At 38.0% G+C, this 16,992-nt stretch overlaps 1 protein-coding gene across 16 annotated transcripts in view; it reads right to left on the bottom strand.

Annotated features, from left to right (window-relative positions):
* Positions 1-16,992, bottom strand: part of LRR (Leucine-rich repeat) — a 258,329-nt gene that overhangs the window by 182,518 nt on the left and 58,819 nt on the right. For 10 of the 16 annotated variants that reach the window (XM_071686586.1, XM_071686593.1, XM_071686594.1 and 7 more), the window contains 3 exons: positions 13,737-13,787; positions 4,652-4,776; positions 716-856 (listed from right to left, as the gene is read on the bottom strand). In XM_071686586.1, coding sequence (XP_071542687.1) covers positions 716-856; positions 4,652-4,776; positions 13,737-13,787 — 317 coding nt within the window. The remainder of the gene's footprint in view (positions 1-715; positions 857-4,651; positions 4,777-13,736; positions 13,788-16,992) is intronic. The other 6 variants (XM_071686591.1, XM_071686592.1, XM_071686599.1 and 3 more) reach the window with 1 other exon arrangement.

Raw genomic sequence — 16,992 nt, 5'->3', positions numbered from 1 at the left:
CTGAACACTTACTCCTAAGTTGTCCAGCACTCACCTCATACAGTTATACACACAACAGCACCACTCCTTGACCTATGGTCCCACCCAGTTGACATGGCTGTCTTTCTGAGTGCAGCAGGAATTCCAATGAAGGGGTTCCTGAGACAGGAAGGTAAAGGTAAAGGTGCTCATAGTCTTAGTTTAAATGCATACAATTATAAAGAAACAGCAAATCATGCTGTCACGCCAAGTTATCTGGGCAGGACATTTAATAAATATTTGGCACATCTGCTATCCACCCAGATAAAATTCACTATCGGGTGCACCCTAATCCTAATATAGATTTCCCTATAGATTATCACAGAGAATCTCTCATGGTCATGGGACTGACCGCATGAGATAAAATTAATGAAAGTTGGATTGAAAAAGGGAAGTAAAGAGAGATACAGTATGAAGAGGGTTGAAGGATTAAAAAGGATGACTTTAAGGGAGAGAAAGAACGTGAGCACGGTGTCCTAGAAGACACCTTTGTTGAAAGATTGAGATGGAAGAAATCACTTTATCAGCGACTACTAAAATGAACTGACTGGAAAAAAATGTGCTTACTGTAAGGTTAATCAGTTCTAAGAAACATATGGCTAGTTCAGTCCACAGCATACTACTTCCTCAACACGTCAATTAGTGAAAAATGCAACAATGAATAAAATATCCATAAAATAAAACTCAAAGGACTTACTGCATCAATGGCACACTCTGTAGCAGAAAGGTCGAGTGTTTTGAGGGCATTTGGCTGAGCTAAGAAGTTGTATAAGTTGTTGACGTCATCTCGAAGGGAATTGCCGGCTAGACTCAGAAACGTTAGAGTCTGACACATGTACTGAAAGAAAACAAAAACAACATTCAAAAGAAGTATCATGAACATAGTCACGTACTAGCACATAAAAACTAAGCTGTCAATGATAAACCATTTTATGATTTCAAGCTACAGGTGTGTGAATGTCAGCAAGCATCAGTAATCAAACATGTAAAAATATCAAAGTCATCAAACATTGGTTAAGCAATGAGTGAAATATCTAAACTTGAAAGTAATATCTCACTTATGCATCTCTTTCTGACAATAAACAACTTTCAAACTTAAAGTGTTATGCATCCCTTTCTGACAATAAACAACTTTCAAACTTAAACTGTTTATGACAAAGTGATATCTTGCAAGTATCAAAAACAACGTTAAAAATTCATTATACATACACATACATACATCTGAATAAAAGAAAAAACATCAGAAGAGTAAACACAGAAACTCCAAGCTTCTAACTGTATTTCAATCCACAACCAAGAATACAAAATTAGTGTGAAGAGGAGAATATATGCAGAGCTGGAACTCATTCCACACGGTGAGGTGTATGTGAATTACCACTCAACATCTTTAAAGATTTCAGGTCTATTGAAATGAAGGCACTTACACCTCACCTAACCAATTGTGGTCAATCTTTCCAAATTCCTTAGGTCAACAGTACTATGTTCCTCATGTGGACTGAGTTCTAGTTTTGTATGTATCTTCCCATTCTCCTTTTCACTTTGACTCTGTATCCTTAATAATGGCAAGGAATACAGTCAAAAGCAGGGAACTTCAGTGTTTACTTTTCTGGCATCACTACTTAACAAGTGTATGTGAATTACTGCTACATACATAAGCATGTATAGAGTATATATGCAGGCTGGATTGAAGAAGGGGGTGTATGAATGTGCACAAATCTAACTAGGATGAGAAGAGAGAAACAGGAACCATATCTTAGGCAAGGAACATGGATGTTCTAGCAAAGAGAGAATCAATGCTAGTGGGAAGTGGATAGATTGGTTTGGTAACATCTAGGGTTTGTGAGGAAGACAAAAAAAAGGAGGGAGTGGCACTTCTGATGAAGGAGCAGTGGTATGTGTTAAAGAATATAAGGTAGAGAAAGTAGATTACAATGAGGGGAGTAGATGGGGAAAAGTGGGAGAAAGGAGATCAATACAAAATAAGTGAGTATTCTGAAATACTGTTCATGTTGCAAGTTAATTCTGAAGGACTATTCAACGTGTTAAAGTGGTGGATGAAGTTTTTAATCTTGCTTCTTACATATACAATGTACATATTCTCAGAATCATACCACTCGTCACTTGGCTTAACTGTTTTCTTCTCAATATGTTTTCCGAATTCAAGTTTCGCATTTATGATGACAACCAAATCTTAAACATTCGATCCACTTTCTATCACTTTCTCTTATAGGACTTGTATGGCACCACCAAAATATTCTTGCTTGTTCCATAACTTTTATATATTCATTTATTTATCATACCTGATCAAATTTCCCACATCAGTGAGGTAGCGCCAGGAAACAGATGAAGAATGGCCCATCCACTCATATACACATATACATACATAAAATTATTTGCTTAAATTTATATCCATTAAATTACATTACTATTAAATTCTGCTCATTTGAAATGAATCTGTCTTTATGGATTTCCTTTTGATCAGTTTCTAATCCAATCATTTTGCTTACTCTATTGTCATCATCAAAGCTCCTTCCTATGCTTTCCTATACTTTGCTGTCTTCATCAGATATCATTGTCATAAAGAGTATACTTGCTGCCTTCATTCATTCCCGTAACCACCCCACCTCACACAAAATAGCATCCTCCCCCCCTCCAGCGAGGCACCACCAGGAACAGACAAAAAAGGCCACATTCGTTCACACTCAGCCTCTAGCTGTCATGTGTAATACACCGAAACCACAGCTCCCTATCCACATCTAGTCTCCACAGGGAAAAAAAACACTGCCCATGTATTCCCTGTGTGTCATAGAAGGCAACTAAAAATGGTTGGAGCAGGGGGCTGGAAATCCTCCCCTCCTGTTTTACTTTTCCAAATGAAGGAACAGAGAAGGGGTCAAAGTGAGGATCTTTTCCTTTAAAGCTCAGCCATCTGTTCTTCATGCTATCTTGCTAATGCAGGAAATGGCTAATACGTATGAAAAATACATCTTTTTTCATTCTTGCTCACCATTTCCCATGCTAGTGAGGTAGTGCCAGGAACAGATGAAGAAAATGGGGTTGATAGCGATGCCTTGTGGAATGTCTATAGAATATCTGGTGTGGAGGGAATGTTTAAAAAAAGCAATGAGAACTTTTTATCATGCTAGTAGGTAGAGTGGTTCCAGTTGAAGGTGGGTCTGTGGCAAGGATGTGCGATACCACCATGGCTGTTTAATATGTTCATCAATGGGGTGGTGAGGAAGTAAATGGAAAGGTCTTGAAGATAGGAGCAAGTATGCAGTCTACACAGGGTGAAGGGTGCCTTGGAATTGAGTCAGTTGTTTGCCGACACCACAGCAGTGGTGGCAGATTCAAAAGACAAACCAAACCTCTCTCTTACCCTATCATTAAAAAACTCAATCAACCCCTCTGATACCAAATACTGTCCTCAAACATTTCATTTCCAACATATCCACCCTCTTCCTTACATTTTCATCTACAGCCAATACCTTGCATTCATATATAATTGGGACTAACACACCTTTAAACATACCCATTTTTGTCCTCCTAGAGAGTGACCTCTCCTTACACAAAATCCTCCATGCTCCCAAATCCTTTATTACCTTGGTCACTCTATGACTCACCTCCAATTCCATGATTCTATTCACTGCTATATACACATCAAGGTATCTAAAATACTTTGCTTTCTTTCATTTTTCTGTCTAAATTTATGCTTCACCTAACCCATCTCTCTGACTTTGCTTTTATTACATTTACTCTCAATTTTCTCGTTTCAAACACTCCTTCAGGCTCAGACATCGTCTGCAGTTTCTCACTTGAATCTGCCACCAGTGTTGTCATCAGCATACAACTGACTCACTTCCCATGCATAATATTTTTTCGGTACTTGTTCTTTGCTTTTCATGTAACAAAGAAGCACCAGTAAAAGATGAAGAACAGCCTTATCTGCTCACATTAAACCTCTAGTCATCATGTACAATGTTCCTAAAACTGGATCCCCTACCCATAGCCAATTCACACTCACTTTTCTGTGGTTTTCCTTAACCACTTCATGTGACCTGATTTAAGCTATTGGCAACAAGGTGCTCCTCTTTATAACATACTCCTCCAATGTGCTTTGCCCCATGCACACCTAACACCTTTCTATATGTTTAGGCCACAATCAAAGTGTCTTTCACTGCATCCTTCCCTCTCATCCTGGGTTACCCTCTTCTTGTTCACTTCACTTCTGACACTTTAGTAATCATGACCATGTCATTGCAAATAAGATGTTAATAAGTGGAAAAATTGGGAGATGAACATACAACTTTTCAGTCAACAGATCACAACACATACCTGTAAACCAGGCTATCTCCATTGCCTCCACAGTACAAAGCTCATTCCCTAGGGAACTGTATTTGAACCCTTCCTGTTCTGCAGTCTTATATTTGATACTGATGCATGCATGAGTTACAGTTTCATAACATCCTCTGCAGATGCTACTACAGTAAGTATGAAAATCATATCAACAGAGGATGCTGATAGGCTACAAAGAGACATATATAAAATCTTCCCTAGGCCACTGAGAACAACATGATTTTAAATAGGATTCAGAAGGTAGTTCTATGCATACAATGTAACCTGCAAGACTCACCTTATTGACTGACAGGGAATGTGCTAACATGTTGACACCTTTACCAGTGAGGCCACAGTGAGAAAGATTAAGATGACTAAGGCCCTTTGCCTGCCGGCCAATAGGGTTACTTATGTGTATAGCACCTATAAGCAAAGACAAAAAATAAAAATTAGACATCTGCTGAAGAGGTTAATCAAATAATTTTACCAATCAGAAAATCACCCAATTCATGTTGAATCTCTATCATCCTGTTACTCTTATGGTATAAGAGTGATGGATAAATGGAATAAAATGAATGAAGACAAGGTTAATGCTGACAGCATACATAAATTTCACAAGTTGTATGATACCGAATGCTCAAGATATGGGGCCCCACAAGAGTAAAACATTCTCCCTGCATAGTACAAATAGGTAATTACAGGAACATTCTGCATGTAATCACCACCACAATACACATGATGGCAATGTTCTTTGTGCACTTAAAGCGTTTTAATTCTAAATTCATATAACGTTTATTTCAATAACACATGTCTTGGAAAGACATTTACTGAAGTGGGATCAATATCAGTTTACAAATTCCAAATTCATGCATAAAGTACGCAAGGATTGGCCTACTAGTTTCTAGTAGATTTTTCACAAGAAAAAAATTGTAAGTCAAGAACCCCCCCCTCAAGTCTTAATCATTAACAGAGTACAAAAGCATACAAGCCATCTTGTGCAAAACATCAAGATGGCTGGGACAGAACCTCATCCAAACCAAAGTTCTTCCATACCATACACTTTACACCATCAATGCCCTTGCATACATACAGCCTCATTCTTTTTACTACCCACCTTATTTCATTAATCATGTATTTCTTATACTGCCATTCCAAAATCATTGGTGCATCCTCATTTAAAGGATAATGCACTTGTGAAACCCTAATCAACCCAATTATCATATCAAGAAAGTAGTAGAAATTGATTGGCAGAAAGTATGCTAACTTATATGCGAACAGAGGAAGAGAAACACAGAACAAGAAATCCTAGTTTGTAATGATGAAAAAAGACACTGAAATTTCAACTCAATGTTAATCCTACACCTAAAAGCTAGCAAAAGAAAAAGTAGAAGAAGGATAATACTCATAAATGCTGGTTTATGTGGCCAACTCCCATACACAATGGCCAAGTAAGCTCAATGAGGAGCATGATTACATGTTATAATTTGGTTACTAGCAAATATAACTATCATTTTTAGACCACAGCTCATGGAGGATACTGATCTAGATCTAGATCAGCTTTAGTGGACTAAATCAATGAATCTCCATTCATTTGTGCAATACACTGCAATACACTACTACTATTCTTGCTCCAAGAGGACTTACCACAAGCTTCACTGGGAGGGATAAGTGTAAGGTAGAGGTCCTCATTTAGAAAGGCCCTCACATAAGAGCTGGGTGCTGCTGGTAAACCCATCAATGAATATGAAGAACATTACATGATGATGCTAAAGTGAGAGCACCACACAAACTGACCAGATTAAGACTCCAACCATACTGGCACCCATGTTTATTCCTACCACTCTGACCACAATTCATGCAAGCTCAAACTTTTCTTTCTTCTTTCTTTCATACTATTCGCCATTTCCCGCATTAGCGAGGTAGCGTTAAGAACAGAGGACTGGGCCTTAGAGGGAATATCCTCACCTGGCCCCCTACTCTGTTCCTTCTTTTGGAAAATTAAAAAAAAAAAAAAAAAAAATAAGAGGGGAGGATTTCCAGCCACCCGCTCCCTTCCCTTTTAGTCGCCTTCTACGACACGCAGGGAATACGTGGGAAGTATTCTTACTCCCCTATCCCCTAGTTTTATAATTTTCTTAGTATTAAAGGTCATGTTCCTGCATGAATGATTGCATCCTTGGAGCTAAGCAACTTCTACACTCAGTTTGCTTCTGTAGACAGATTATTGACATTAAGTTTGTGCTGCCTATCTATTTCTTGTTACAACATGGAGGGAAGAGTTGAGAGCATCAGCAATCAAGTATGCAAAGAAACCAATAGGTAGACTGCCTAACCTACATGTTCATATAATTCAAAGGAGACTTGTAGACTACTTTAAGTACATGACCCACTGAAGGATATACTAAATCAACCGTGTGAGTTTTTGATACAGCTTTAAAGAAGCTTCCATCAAAGTACAGAGGCCTTCATCTTGCCGATGTCAACAAAATAGCTCACAGACAAAAGCATCAAACAGTATTCCACAGTACTTTCACCCACTATTCCTATGGCATATCCAAAGACATGTAATTAATTATTCACATACCTTATGATATCTTCCATCTCCCATCATGTTCAAAGTTTAGTAGAGAACACCATTTTAGATAACTACGCACATACTTAGTTTTACTGCAGAAGATGGATCCAACACCAAAACATCCGTGAGAGCCAGCATCAGAATTCACCAGAAAAGCAAAGACCTTTACTAAGTTTAGCCTTGGCAACTGCTTCATTAGTCACCAGGATGAGCAACAATTGCCAAAAGGATCTTCCAACTGATCACTTTATTGAAAGTTCTAAAAATAGTGAAAACCAGGTTGTACATCTTTATGATGTAGGCTCTGAATTGGAGTAAGATCATTTTCCTTCTCATGGCAAGAATGACAGTGCATTGGGACATATTATGAAATGCTTTTACTTTGCTGAAAAGGGCTTGGTGCACATAGTAAGTTTGTGCTGAAGCTCAATTAACTATAGCATTCACAACTGTCTAGTTCTTTAATTGCACAACACCTGTCTACCAGGGTAAATACCTTCTGATGTATTTTCACTTTCAAGTTTTGGTTGATATGACTATTCGAGGCACGCTGAAGGAACTTTATTTCAAACTGAGATGGAAACTAACCAATAGTCCTTTAAACCTGTACCTCAAACAATCATCAATTGACAACATACAGTTTTCTCTTTCTTTTTTCATACTTGATGGCCATTTCTCACATTAGAAAGAGAGTTCTAGGAGCACATGAAGAAAGGCAGCATCTGCTCACATTCATTCTCTAACTGTCATATGTAATGCACCAAAACCGAAGCTCCCTATCCACATTCTAGGCCCCACAACACATCACATGCCTTGGTTCAGTCCACAGACACTACATAGACTCCAATACCCCACATAGCTCTAATTCATGCCTTTCACCCTCTCGTATGTTCAGGCTCTGATTGCTCACAAACCTTTTCACTCCATCTTTCCCTCTCCAATTTGATCTCCCCATTCTCCTAGTTCCGTTCACTTCGGACACACATCCTCTTTGTCAACCTTTCCTCAATCATTCTCTCCATATATCCAAACCATTTCAGCACAACTCTTCAGCTCTCTCAACCACACTCTTTTTATTACAAACATCTCTCTCATACCCATTCTTTACTTACTCAATCAAAGCAACTCACACCACATATTGTCTTCAAACATTATATTTCCAACACACCAATCCTCACCGGCACAGCCTTAACTAAGCCCAAGCTTAACATCCATGTAATATTGGTAGTGCTACTATACCTTTAATCATACCCACTTTTGCCCTCCCAGATAATGTTCTCTGTACACCTTCTTCAGCACTCTCAACGTATGATTCAATTCCACTTCCATGGTTCCATTCATGGCCATGTCTACTTCCAGGTATCTGAAACACTTGACTTCCTCCAATTTTTCTCCATTCTAACTCACACCCCCAACTAATTTGTTCCTTAAATCAGCTAAACTTAATAACCTTCCTTTTATTCACATCTACTATTAATTTCCTCCTTTCACACACCCTTCCAAACTCAGTCACCAACTTCTGCAGTTTCATTCTCGAATCTTCCACCAGCGCTGTAAAACCAGCAACAATAACCGATTCACTTCCCGACTTCCGGGCCCTCTCATCCCCTTCAAACTGCATATCTGCACCTCTCCAGACTCTCACATTTCCCTCCCTCACCACCACATCCATAAACAAATCAAACAACCATGGTGATATCACACATCCCAACCACAGACCTACTTTCACTTGGAACCATTCACTCTCCTCTCTTCCTCGCATTATGTCCTTGATACAAATTTCTCTTTGCTTCTAGCAGATTTTGTCTACCTATCTATCTATCTATATCTCTGACACCAATTCCCTCTGGGAACTCCCATCACGAGGTGACCACAGCAAGAGTCTCCACTTATCCCTGTCCTTATATCCCTCCTTCACATACACCATTTCGTGCATTCTTCCTCTATTTCTCTCCCTTCAGTAGTCCTCCACCCTATCTGCCCATGTCACAGGTGGTCCTCCACTCACACAACCCTCTTTAATTGTACTGTCATACACTCTTCTTGTAAACTCCCAGTCTTGCATTCTTTCCACATGCCCAAGCCAACTCAAAGTATTACATTTCACCCATTCTACCACTCCACAATTCATTCCCTTTGCATTCCCTGCCATACTACATCTCTCATACACCCTTTCATTTCTTCATTCCATCTAGTCACACCACATGCTCTTCTCATATTGCTCACTTCCTCAGCCTGGATTTTTGACCTCTGTGACTCATTCCATTTCCATGTTTCAGCTGCATAGGTCAAGGTTGAGAGGACTATGCTGTTCCTTAATCCTTTCTTCACTTCCATACTTACACATCTACTCTTCATTATTCTATTAAGGGACCCAGTGACTCTTCTACCCTGTACTGCTCTCTCCCTTATCTCTTCTTTCATATCACCACACTTACCCAATACAGCTCTTAGATACTTAAATTCTCTCACTTCTTCCTTCAAGTCTTTTTCCCCCCATATCCAAAGCACAATCTAGTTCACTTTCTTCTTTCACTCTACATGGTTTTACAAAATCTATACTTTCACTTTGTTTCCTTTCAAACACCATAATTTCACTTTTACTTGCATTTACCTTCAATAGCAAACAACACAGTATCATCCACCATATTTCACTGCCACACTCCATCTCTGCACCCCTTTTCCCTAGTTTTGCTTTCATCCCACACAGTATATTCTTAAAACCTTCCATAAAGCACCTCTATCAACCCTATCATATGCCTTCGGCAAGTCCATAAATGCAATATAAAAATCCATCAGTTTCTCTCAGTATACCTCACACACATTTTTAGAGCAAACATTTAATCCACACACCCTCTACCACTTTTGAAACCACACTGCTCCTTCCAATTCTGATGCTCTGTACAAGCCTTCACTCTCTCAATTACTATCCTCCCATACAAATTACCAAGTACACTCAACAAACTTATAACTCTGTAGTCTGAACAGTCACCTTTATCCCCTTTGACTTTATAGAGTGGTACTATACATGCATTCCGCCAATCCTCAGGCACCTCACCATGATACACGCTGAAAACCCTAACTGGCCAATCAACAACACAGTCACCCCTTTCTTAAAAAATTCAACAGCAATACTATCTACTCCAGCTGATTTGCCACATTTCATCCTTTATCAGGCTTTCACCAACTCTTCTCTATTCATGAAAACACTTTCAATGACTCTCTTACTTCACATACAACCCTGACCCAAACACCCTACATTTGTCACCATATCAACAATCCTTCAGAATACTCACTCCATCTCCTCCTCACTTCCTCACAACCTGTTACAACTTCATCAATTTTCTTATTTGTTTTCCTTTTTCGCACATTATCAAAATCCTTTCAAAGCATCTTATTCTCCTTGAAGTTTACTGATACTCATTCACCCCAACTCTCCTCTGTCCTCTTTTTCAACCCTACACCTTCCTCTTCAGCTGCTTTCTCTCATACATCTCCCAAACACTAGCATTCCTTTCCAGTAAGTACTGCCCAAAAGCCCTTCTTTTCTCTTTCACTGACAACTTTACTTCATCCCACCACTCACTACACTTTCTAATCTACCCACCTTCCACCATTCCCATGCCACATACATCTCTTGCATATGCCAGCACTGCTTCCTAAATACCTCCCATTCTTCACCCACTCCCCTTGCTTCACTTACTCTCATCTTTTGCCATTCTACACTCAATCTTTCTTGATATTTCTTTACATAAATTTCTTTTACAAGCTCACTTACTTTCACCACCATTTTTTCACCAATATTGTTGCCTCTTTTCCTAAAACCTCTGTAAATCTTCACCCTTGCCTACTCAAGACAGTGATCAGACATCCTACCACCTGCTCCTATCAGCACATTTATATCCAAAAGTCTCTCTTTTACATGCCTATTTATCAATAAGTAATCCTATAATGCCCTTCTCACATACATATATTTGTGTATGTCCCTCTTTTTAAATCAGGTATGCCCAATCACCAGCCCTTTTTCAGACAACTCCCAAGCTGTTCACCATTTTCACTTTTGATACTGAATGTCCCATGCCCCAAATTATACCCATACCTGCCACATCACTCACTTTCGCATCCAAATCATCCACCACTAGTACCCAGTCTCTTGCATCAAAACTGCCAAAACACTCACTCAGTTGCTCCCAAAACACTTGCCTCTCATGGTCTTTCTTCTCAAGGCCAGACACAAAGGTACTAATAATCACCCATATCTTGCCAACCACTTTCATTTTTACCCTAATCAGTCTAGAATTCATTCCCTGACACTCATTCACATTCCCACAACTCCTGCTTCAAGAGTAGTGCTATTCCTTCCTTAGCTCTTCTCCTCTCACTGACCCCGACTTTACTTCTAAGACATTTCCACACCATCCTTCCCCTTCCCCCTTGACTTTGTTTCACTTAGAACCAGAACATCCAGGTTCCTTCCCTCAAACACACTACCAATCTCTCCTCTCTTCTCACCTTGGTTACATCCATACACATTTAGACACTCCAGCCTGAATCTTCAAGGAGGATGAGCACTTCCCACTTGGCTCCTTCCTCTGAACCCGCTCCCTTTAGTCACTTCTATGACACACAGGAATATATAAAATTCTATCCGTAGATAGACAGACAGAATTTGTTAAAGTCTTCTCACATCAATTACATCACAATTACATCACAGCAGCACTACACTGTATAACCAACAAAATAGAACATGCAATACTAAAGAACAGAATCATAACACAGGTTTATTAAAACTAAATGACTGGATTCCCATTAACAAAGACGACTCCAACTTTCACCTTCATGCACCATAAAAAAAAAAGCACAAAGATCTAACCGAGGAAGTCCAGAGGGAGGTAACAAATATGGCACCAAAATTAAGAAAGCTGAGTTACAGGGAAAGGCTGGAGGCTGAAAATTTACCTATCCTGAGATAGAAGTGACACAGACAGTAACCAGTTCTACAGATGGAGGGATACAGCTACCTTCAGACATAACATGAAATTAATCAAGAAAATGATTAAAAAGGTATTAATTACAGCATTTATAGTAAATGATTAGAATAAAATGACTGAGGACATGGGTGCTGCGGAGAGCATTCATAAATTCAAGATGTTGTATAATAACGTTCAAGGGGTGAGGCACCACAAGGGTACAGTTCTCTCCCTGAACAGTACAAATAGCTACCTGTACCTGCATTATCCTGAATGATCAATAACCCCCAATCTACGAGACACAATCCATACTTGGCATCACATGAAGCACATACAAACAATCAATTCCCATAACAAGAGCATCAACAATGGCAATAAACAAACTAAATGTCCTCATAGCATTCACCAGCATCAATTTTGGACAAGAAAAATAATCCATTAGAAGTCAGCATCCTCTACAAACATTTTATCTGCTCCATTAGAAGCAATGCCTCACCCACCTGTTCACCAAGCCTATCAAAGGCATATATAATAAAACTAAAATCACACAAAACAAAGCACACGACAATCACTGGCTGCTTATCATTCTTATATAACCTCTGGACTCCTATGTGAAAGGGGTTCAGTGCTATAACCCCAGGGTTCCCTATTAGGTAGTCCCTGCAGCTGCAAAACTGCACTACACTCAGTAGCAGGTACAGGATGAACTTCGAAGCAAGAAGGTCTTTGATGAGACTGTAATCTCTTTCATCAACTTGCAATGATACAGCCACACCAAAGGTGACTTCACTCACGGTGTAACCTCAACCAAGCTGAGCCCTGCAACACAAACCTGAAAAACCTGCAAAATGAAAGAAATACTTCCTACACAATGGCACCTCAAAAAAATTAGCACCTAATTTTAAAGCAACAACTTAAAATTGTAGCATCATCAGATGACCATATCATTTACAAAGAGGATTAAGTGCCAACCAGTAAAACTGGTATTTTGTCCCAGGTCATAGCAGAAGTAATTTAGTCAAGAATTATTTCAGGCAAGACAGTTTAAGATATGAAGGTAAAAACTGCATATCAAAGCATATGTTCTGCAAAATGAGGTGAGACAAGAAACCATTTCAGCATTATAGTATTATGTACATTACTTGAGGTAAATAATAACTTTTAGTAACAATAATACAGATCAATTATGACTACAAGTAAGACAACTGAGTGTATAATTTTCCTAATAACAATGTTAGCAGTGTTTTACAAACAACCACAGGAGTAGATTTTATCAGAAAATTATTGTGATATATTACATGATGCAAATATAGATACATATCTACATGTAAAATAATCTTTCATGTTACTTGGTTATTTGGGACCCATTCACCTGTCTTGCCATTTTACAAGATAAACTACAAAACATGCCCAGATGACAGACAAAGCCACAAATCCCATACCAGACTAGTTAAATGACATGAAAAAATGACCTACACTAAAGCCAATATCATATACTGTAGGATCAAATCTCGATATTTCATTCTATTCATAAACTTGACCTAATATAAAATATGCACCAACTGAATTTTCTTCAGCATCAGATATACCACAATTTTCAATGTAATTAAATGTACATCACATTCAGCTGATTCATACGAAGAAAAGCAAAACAATCACAGGGAATAAAATCATCGAGATTGGACACCCAATTAGCAACCCAAGCTATGACAGGAAGAAGTGGCAAAATAACACAGCTCCCCACAATAGTTAAATAATTTCCCAGCCAACCACAGAACAGGAGAATTTGCAAAAAATGGTACTGCAATGGAATAACTGCAATTAAATTTGTAACAAACCCCCAGCCACCGGAGACAGCTTGGCAACCAGGCCGCACAGAGTGTTTAAACCTGTTGGGAGGAAATACATGGGGGAACAATAATTATTTCTTAATATATCTTTTCACCACTTAAGCTATCTTTGTCTTACATGTTGCTTACCTCCGATCACATAAGTATCAACAAATACCATTAACATATGACAAGAAAAAAAAGCAATCAAGGAAAAAAATTCCCTGTAATTATATCTATCTATTGTAATCATATTTTTCAAAATACCCAAAATAATGATAAAGTAAAAAAGACTTAAAATCATAATTTCATTCAATAAAATTTTCATAATGAAACATGAAACTTTTCTGTATAATGTCATCAAGGTCCAAACTCTTACATATAAATGCAATATTTTGAGCACCAAAATCATGAAATCTATTCTAACCTACATAATAATACCTAGGTTAGGTTAATTTAGGTCTAGCTAGACAAGTCTGCTCAAGTGCTTCTATATATTGAAATTTCAATGCAACTGATTTCAAACAGCAACAAAACACTAGGTCCTAATACATCTGTATGTGATAGCAAAAGAGAACAAAAATTTATGGATTATTGTGGCAGGAGTAGAAAGACATAAAGATCCTTTAAAAAGGGAAGACCTGTAAGTAAAGTTATGGTGTAGCTAGAGAGGTGCAAGTAATGTCAGTCATGGATTTGAACCAAAAATATCTATCAAGTCTATGGTATTACTTTCAATTCTAACTGGCAAATCATTCCATATAGTAACTATCCTGCTGAAGAAAAAGTACTTGCACCTCATTACTATGAGTGAAATCAGAAGAATCTATTCTTAAACAGCTTGTTAAATTAAGATCATCTAAGCCTTTAATGATCTTGAAAACTTGTATTAGATCACTTTTCAACCTTCTCTTTTCTGAGCTAAATATGTGTAATTCATTTAGTCAGCTCTCATAGGATTTGTTTCTCAGGTCGGGATGACCAAATCTGAACACAATATTCAAGATGGGGGAATACTTGTGAGCTTCAAAATGAGGATAATTTCCTTTGAGTTAAATTCAAAAGTCCTTCCTATGAATCCAAGAATTTTTTTCATCCTTTCTACTGCTTTTGTGCATTGCTTGCCTAGCTTTAGGTCACCAAAGATTATTAAACCTAAGTCCTTTTCCTCACTGACCTATTGTAGATCAAATTCATATAATAGCTTCCCTTTTCATTTTTACTATCAATATGTAAAACTTTGCAACTGTCAATATTAAGATTCATTAGTTAATGTGTCAATTTGAAGCTGTCAGTTTGATGCCTATCAATTAGCATAAAATCAAATAATGCCCTTTTTTTTCAAACTAACTATTCTCAATCACCAGTCCTTTTTCAGCACACAGCTTCACAAGCAATACACCATTCCTATTCACCTGACTGAATACCTCATGTTCCCCAATTATACCCTCAATTACAACATTTTTCACTCACTCCAGTGACATCTGTATATATATCATCTGTTCTGGATACCATTTCCCTTGAGAAGGAAATAGCAAAAATGAAAGGAAAATATGTACACAGTAAAACCTCAGTTTTATAAAATGCTACGGGAAATCATCCATTTCAGTTAAAAAAAATTACGGTTATTCAAGGTATACTTTAAATATATCAAATAATTTCGAGATTCCCTATCCCTCACTTTATACGGAGATTTTGTTAGTGTGAAGATCTTGCACAAAGAGAAATTGCATATAGCATTAGTGGATTCTCCAGTTATCTTCACGTTATGTAGCTTTTGACTTTAAATATACTTATCTAGCCATCCAGTATTTGCTTGAAATGGCTTTGCCTCTGCTACAATCTTCTTTACATAAATGCTCATAAATCTACAGAGCTTTAGATCTGAGCTGAAGGTTACTAAAGGCTGCTTTTGTTCTTCATCTCATGTTCTATGTATAACAAGAACATTTTCAACATAAGTGGATTTCTAACCCTTTCGGTTACCTTAGCAGACAATGGAGTAGAGTAGACAACAGCACTTCAAATTTTCTCTGCATTCTCCTTTATGATGCAAATTGTAGATTCACTCAGGCTGTAAACACGACCAAGCACTGAAGCTGGTGAGGTAGTCATAAGATTTCTAGCTTCAATTCTAAGGTTAGAGAGGTTCTCTTCAGTTTAACTGCTAGTTCTGAGGTAGAAGGAGATGTTATTGGACATTTGTATGCCATGTTAACACACACAAACAAAGCTGGTTGCAAGAAATCACATTAGCAGGATTACCCAAATCCCACAAACAGCACATCCACACACAATGCTGGTAACTGTGAGACACCCAACGATGAGAATGTGGCAAGCTCCACCCATAACCCATGCTTTACTCCACCTGCCAACCCTCACTGAAGTATTGGTATACTTCCTACAACACTGATGCTCCCTCATCAGTATCTGTGCATCATAAGATTTCTAGCTTCATTTCTATGGTCAGAGAGGTTCTCTTCCATTTAGCTGCTGATTCTGGGGTAACAAAAGATGATGCTAGAAGTTTAGATGCCATATTTACAAACACAAACACAGCTGGTTGTAGGAAAACCTCATAAGCAGGTACACTTAAATTGTACACAGCACAAATCCACAAACAATCCACACACAATTGGTGGGTTTTCTGTATATGCTACACTTAAACTTGTTTCCTTGTCTATGGATCATGCATATACAGAAAACCCACCAATGTATGCTCATATATCCATTATTACTCATCTCAACATGACAGAGTTAAATTATCATCATTTCAATCTATGTTCATAAGGGCATTATGTATCTGCAGTCCAGAGTTTATTGATGATGAGTTTGAGGTGATATATTCTATTGGATCTAAGTTAAAGTACCCTAGATCTTTCATTGATAAATCCCTTAAGTTAGCAAAGAAATCATTTTATAGAGTTGAGCCCAAACCTCCCACTGACACCAAGAATCTTTTAGTTCTCCCTTTTAATCATAATTTCACTTTGCTTCCCATGTTGCTTAAATCCTTTAATGTAAATGTTGCCTGTAGCAACAATAATACTATAAAGAATATCTTAATCAGGAATTCACCAGAAAATTCTCTTGGTTGCATCTACAAAGTTCCTTGTGGAAACTGTGATAAATTCTATGTTGGTCAGACTGGTAAGGATCTTTCTGTTAGACTTACGCAACATAAATATAGTATAAGAACGGGACAAGAATCAAATGCCTTATTTAATCATGTTAAAAACTATTATCATTGTATTGATTGGAGTAA

The sequence above is a fragment of the Panulirus ornatus genome, chromosome 42, assembly GCF_036320965.1.
Source record: "Panulirus ornatus isolate Po-2019 chromosome 42, ASM3632096v1, whole genome shotgun sequence".
Lineage (NCBI taxonomy): Eukaryota > Metazoa > Arthropoda > Malacostraca > Decapoda > Palinuridae > Panulirus > Panulirus ornatus.
Note: the sequence above shows the minus strand (reverse complement) of the source record. Positions and strands in the feature narration are given on the sequence as shown.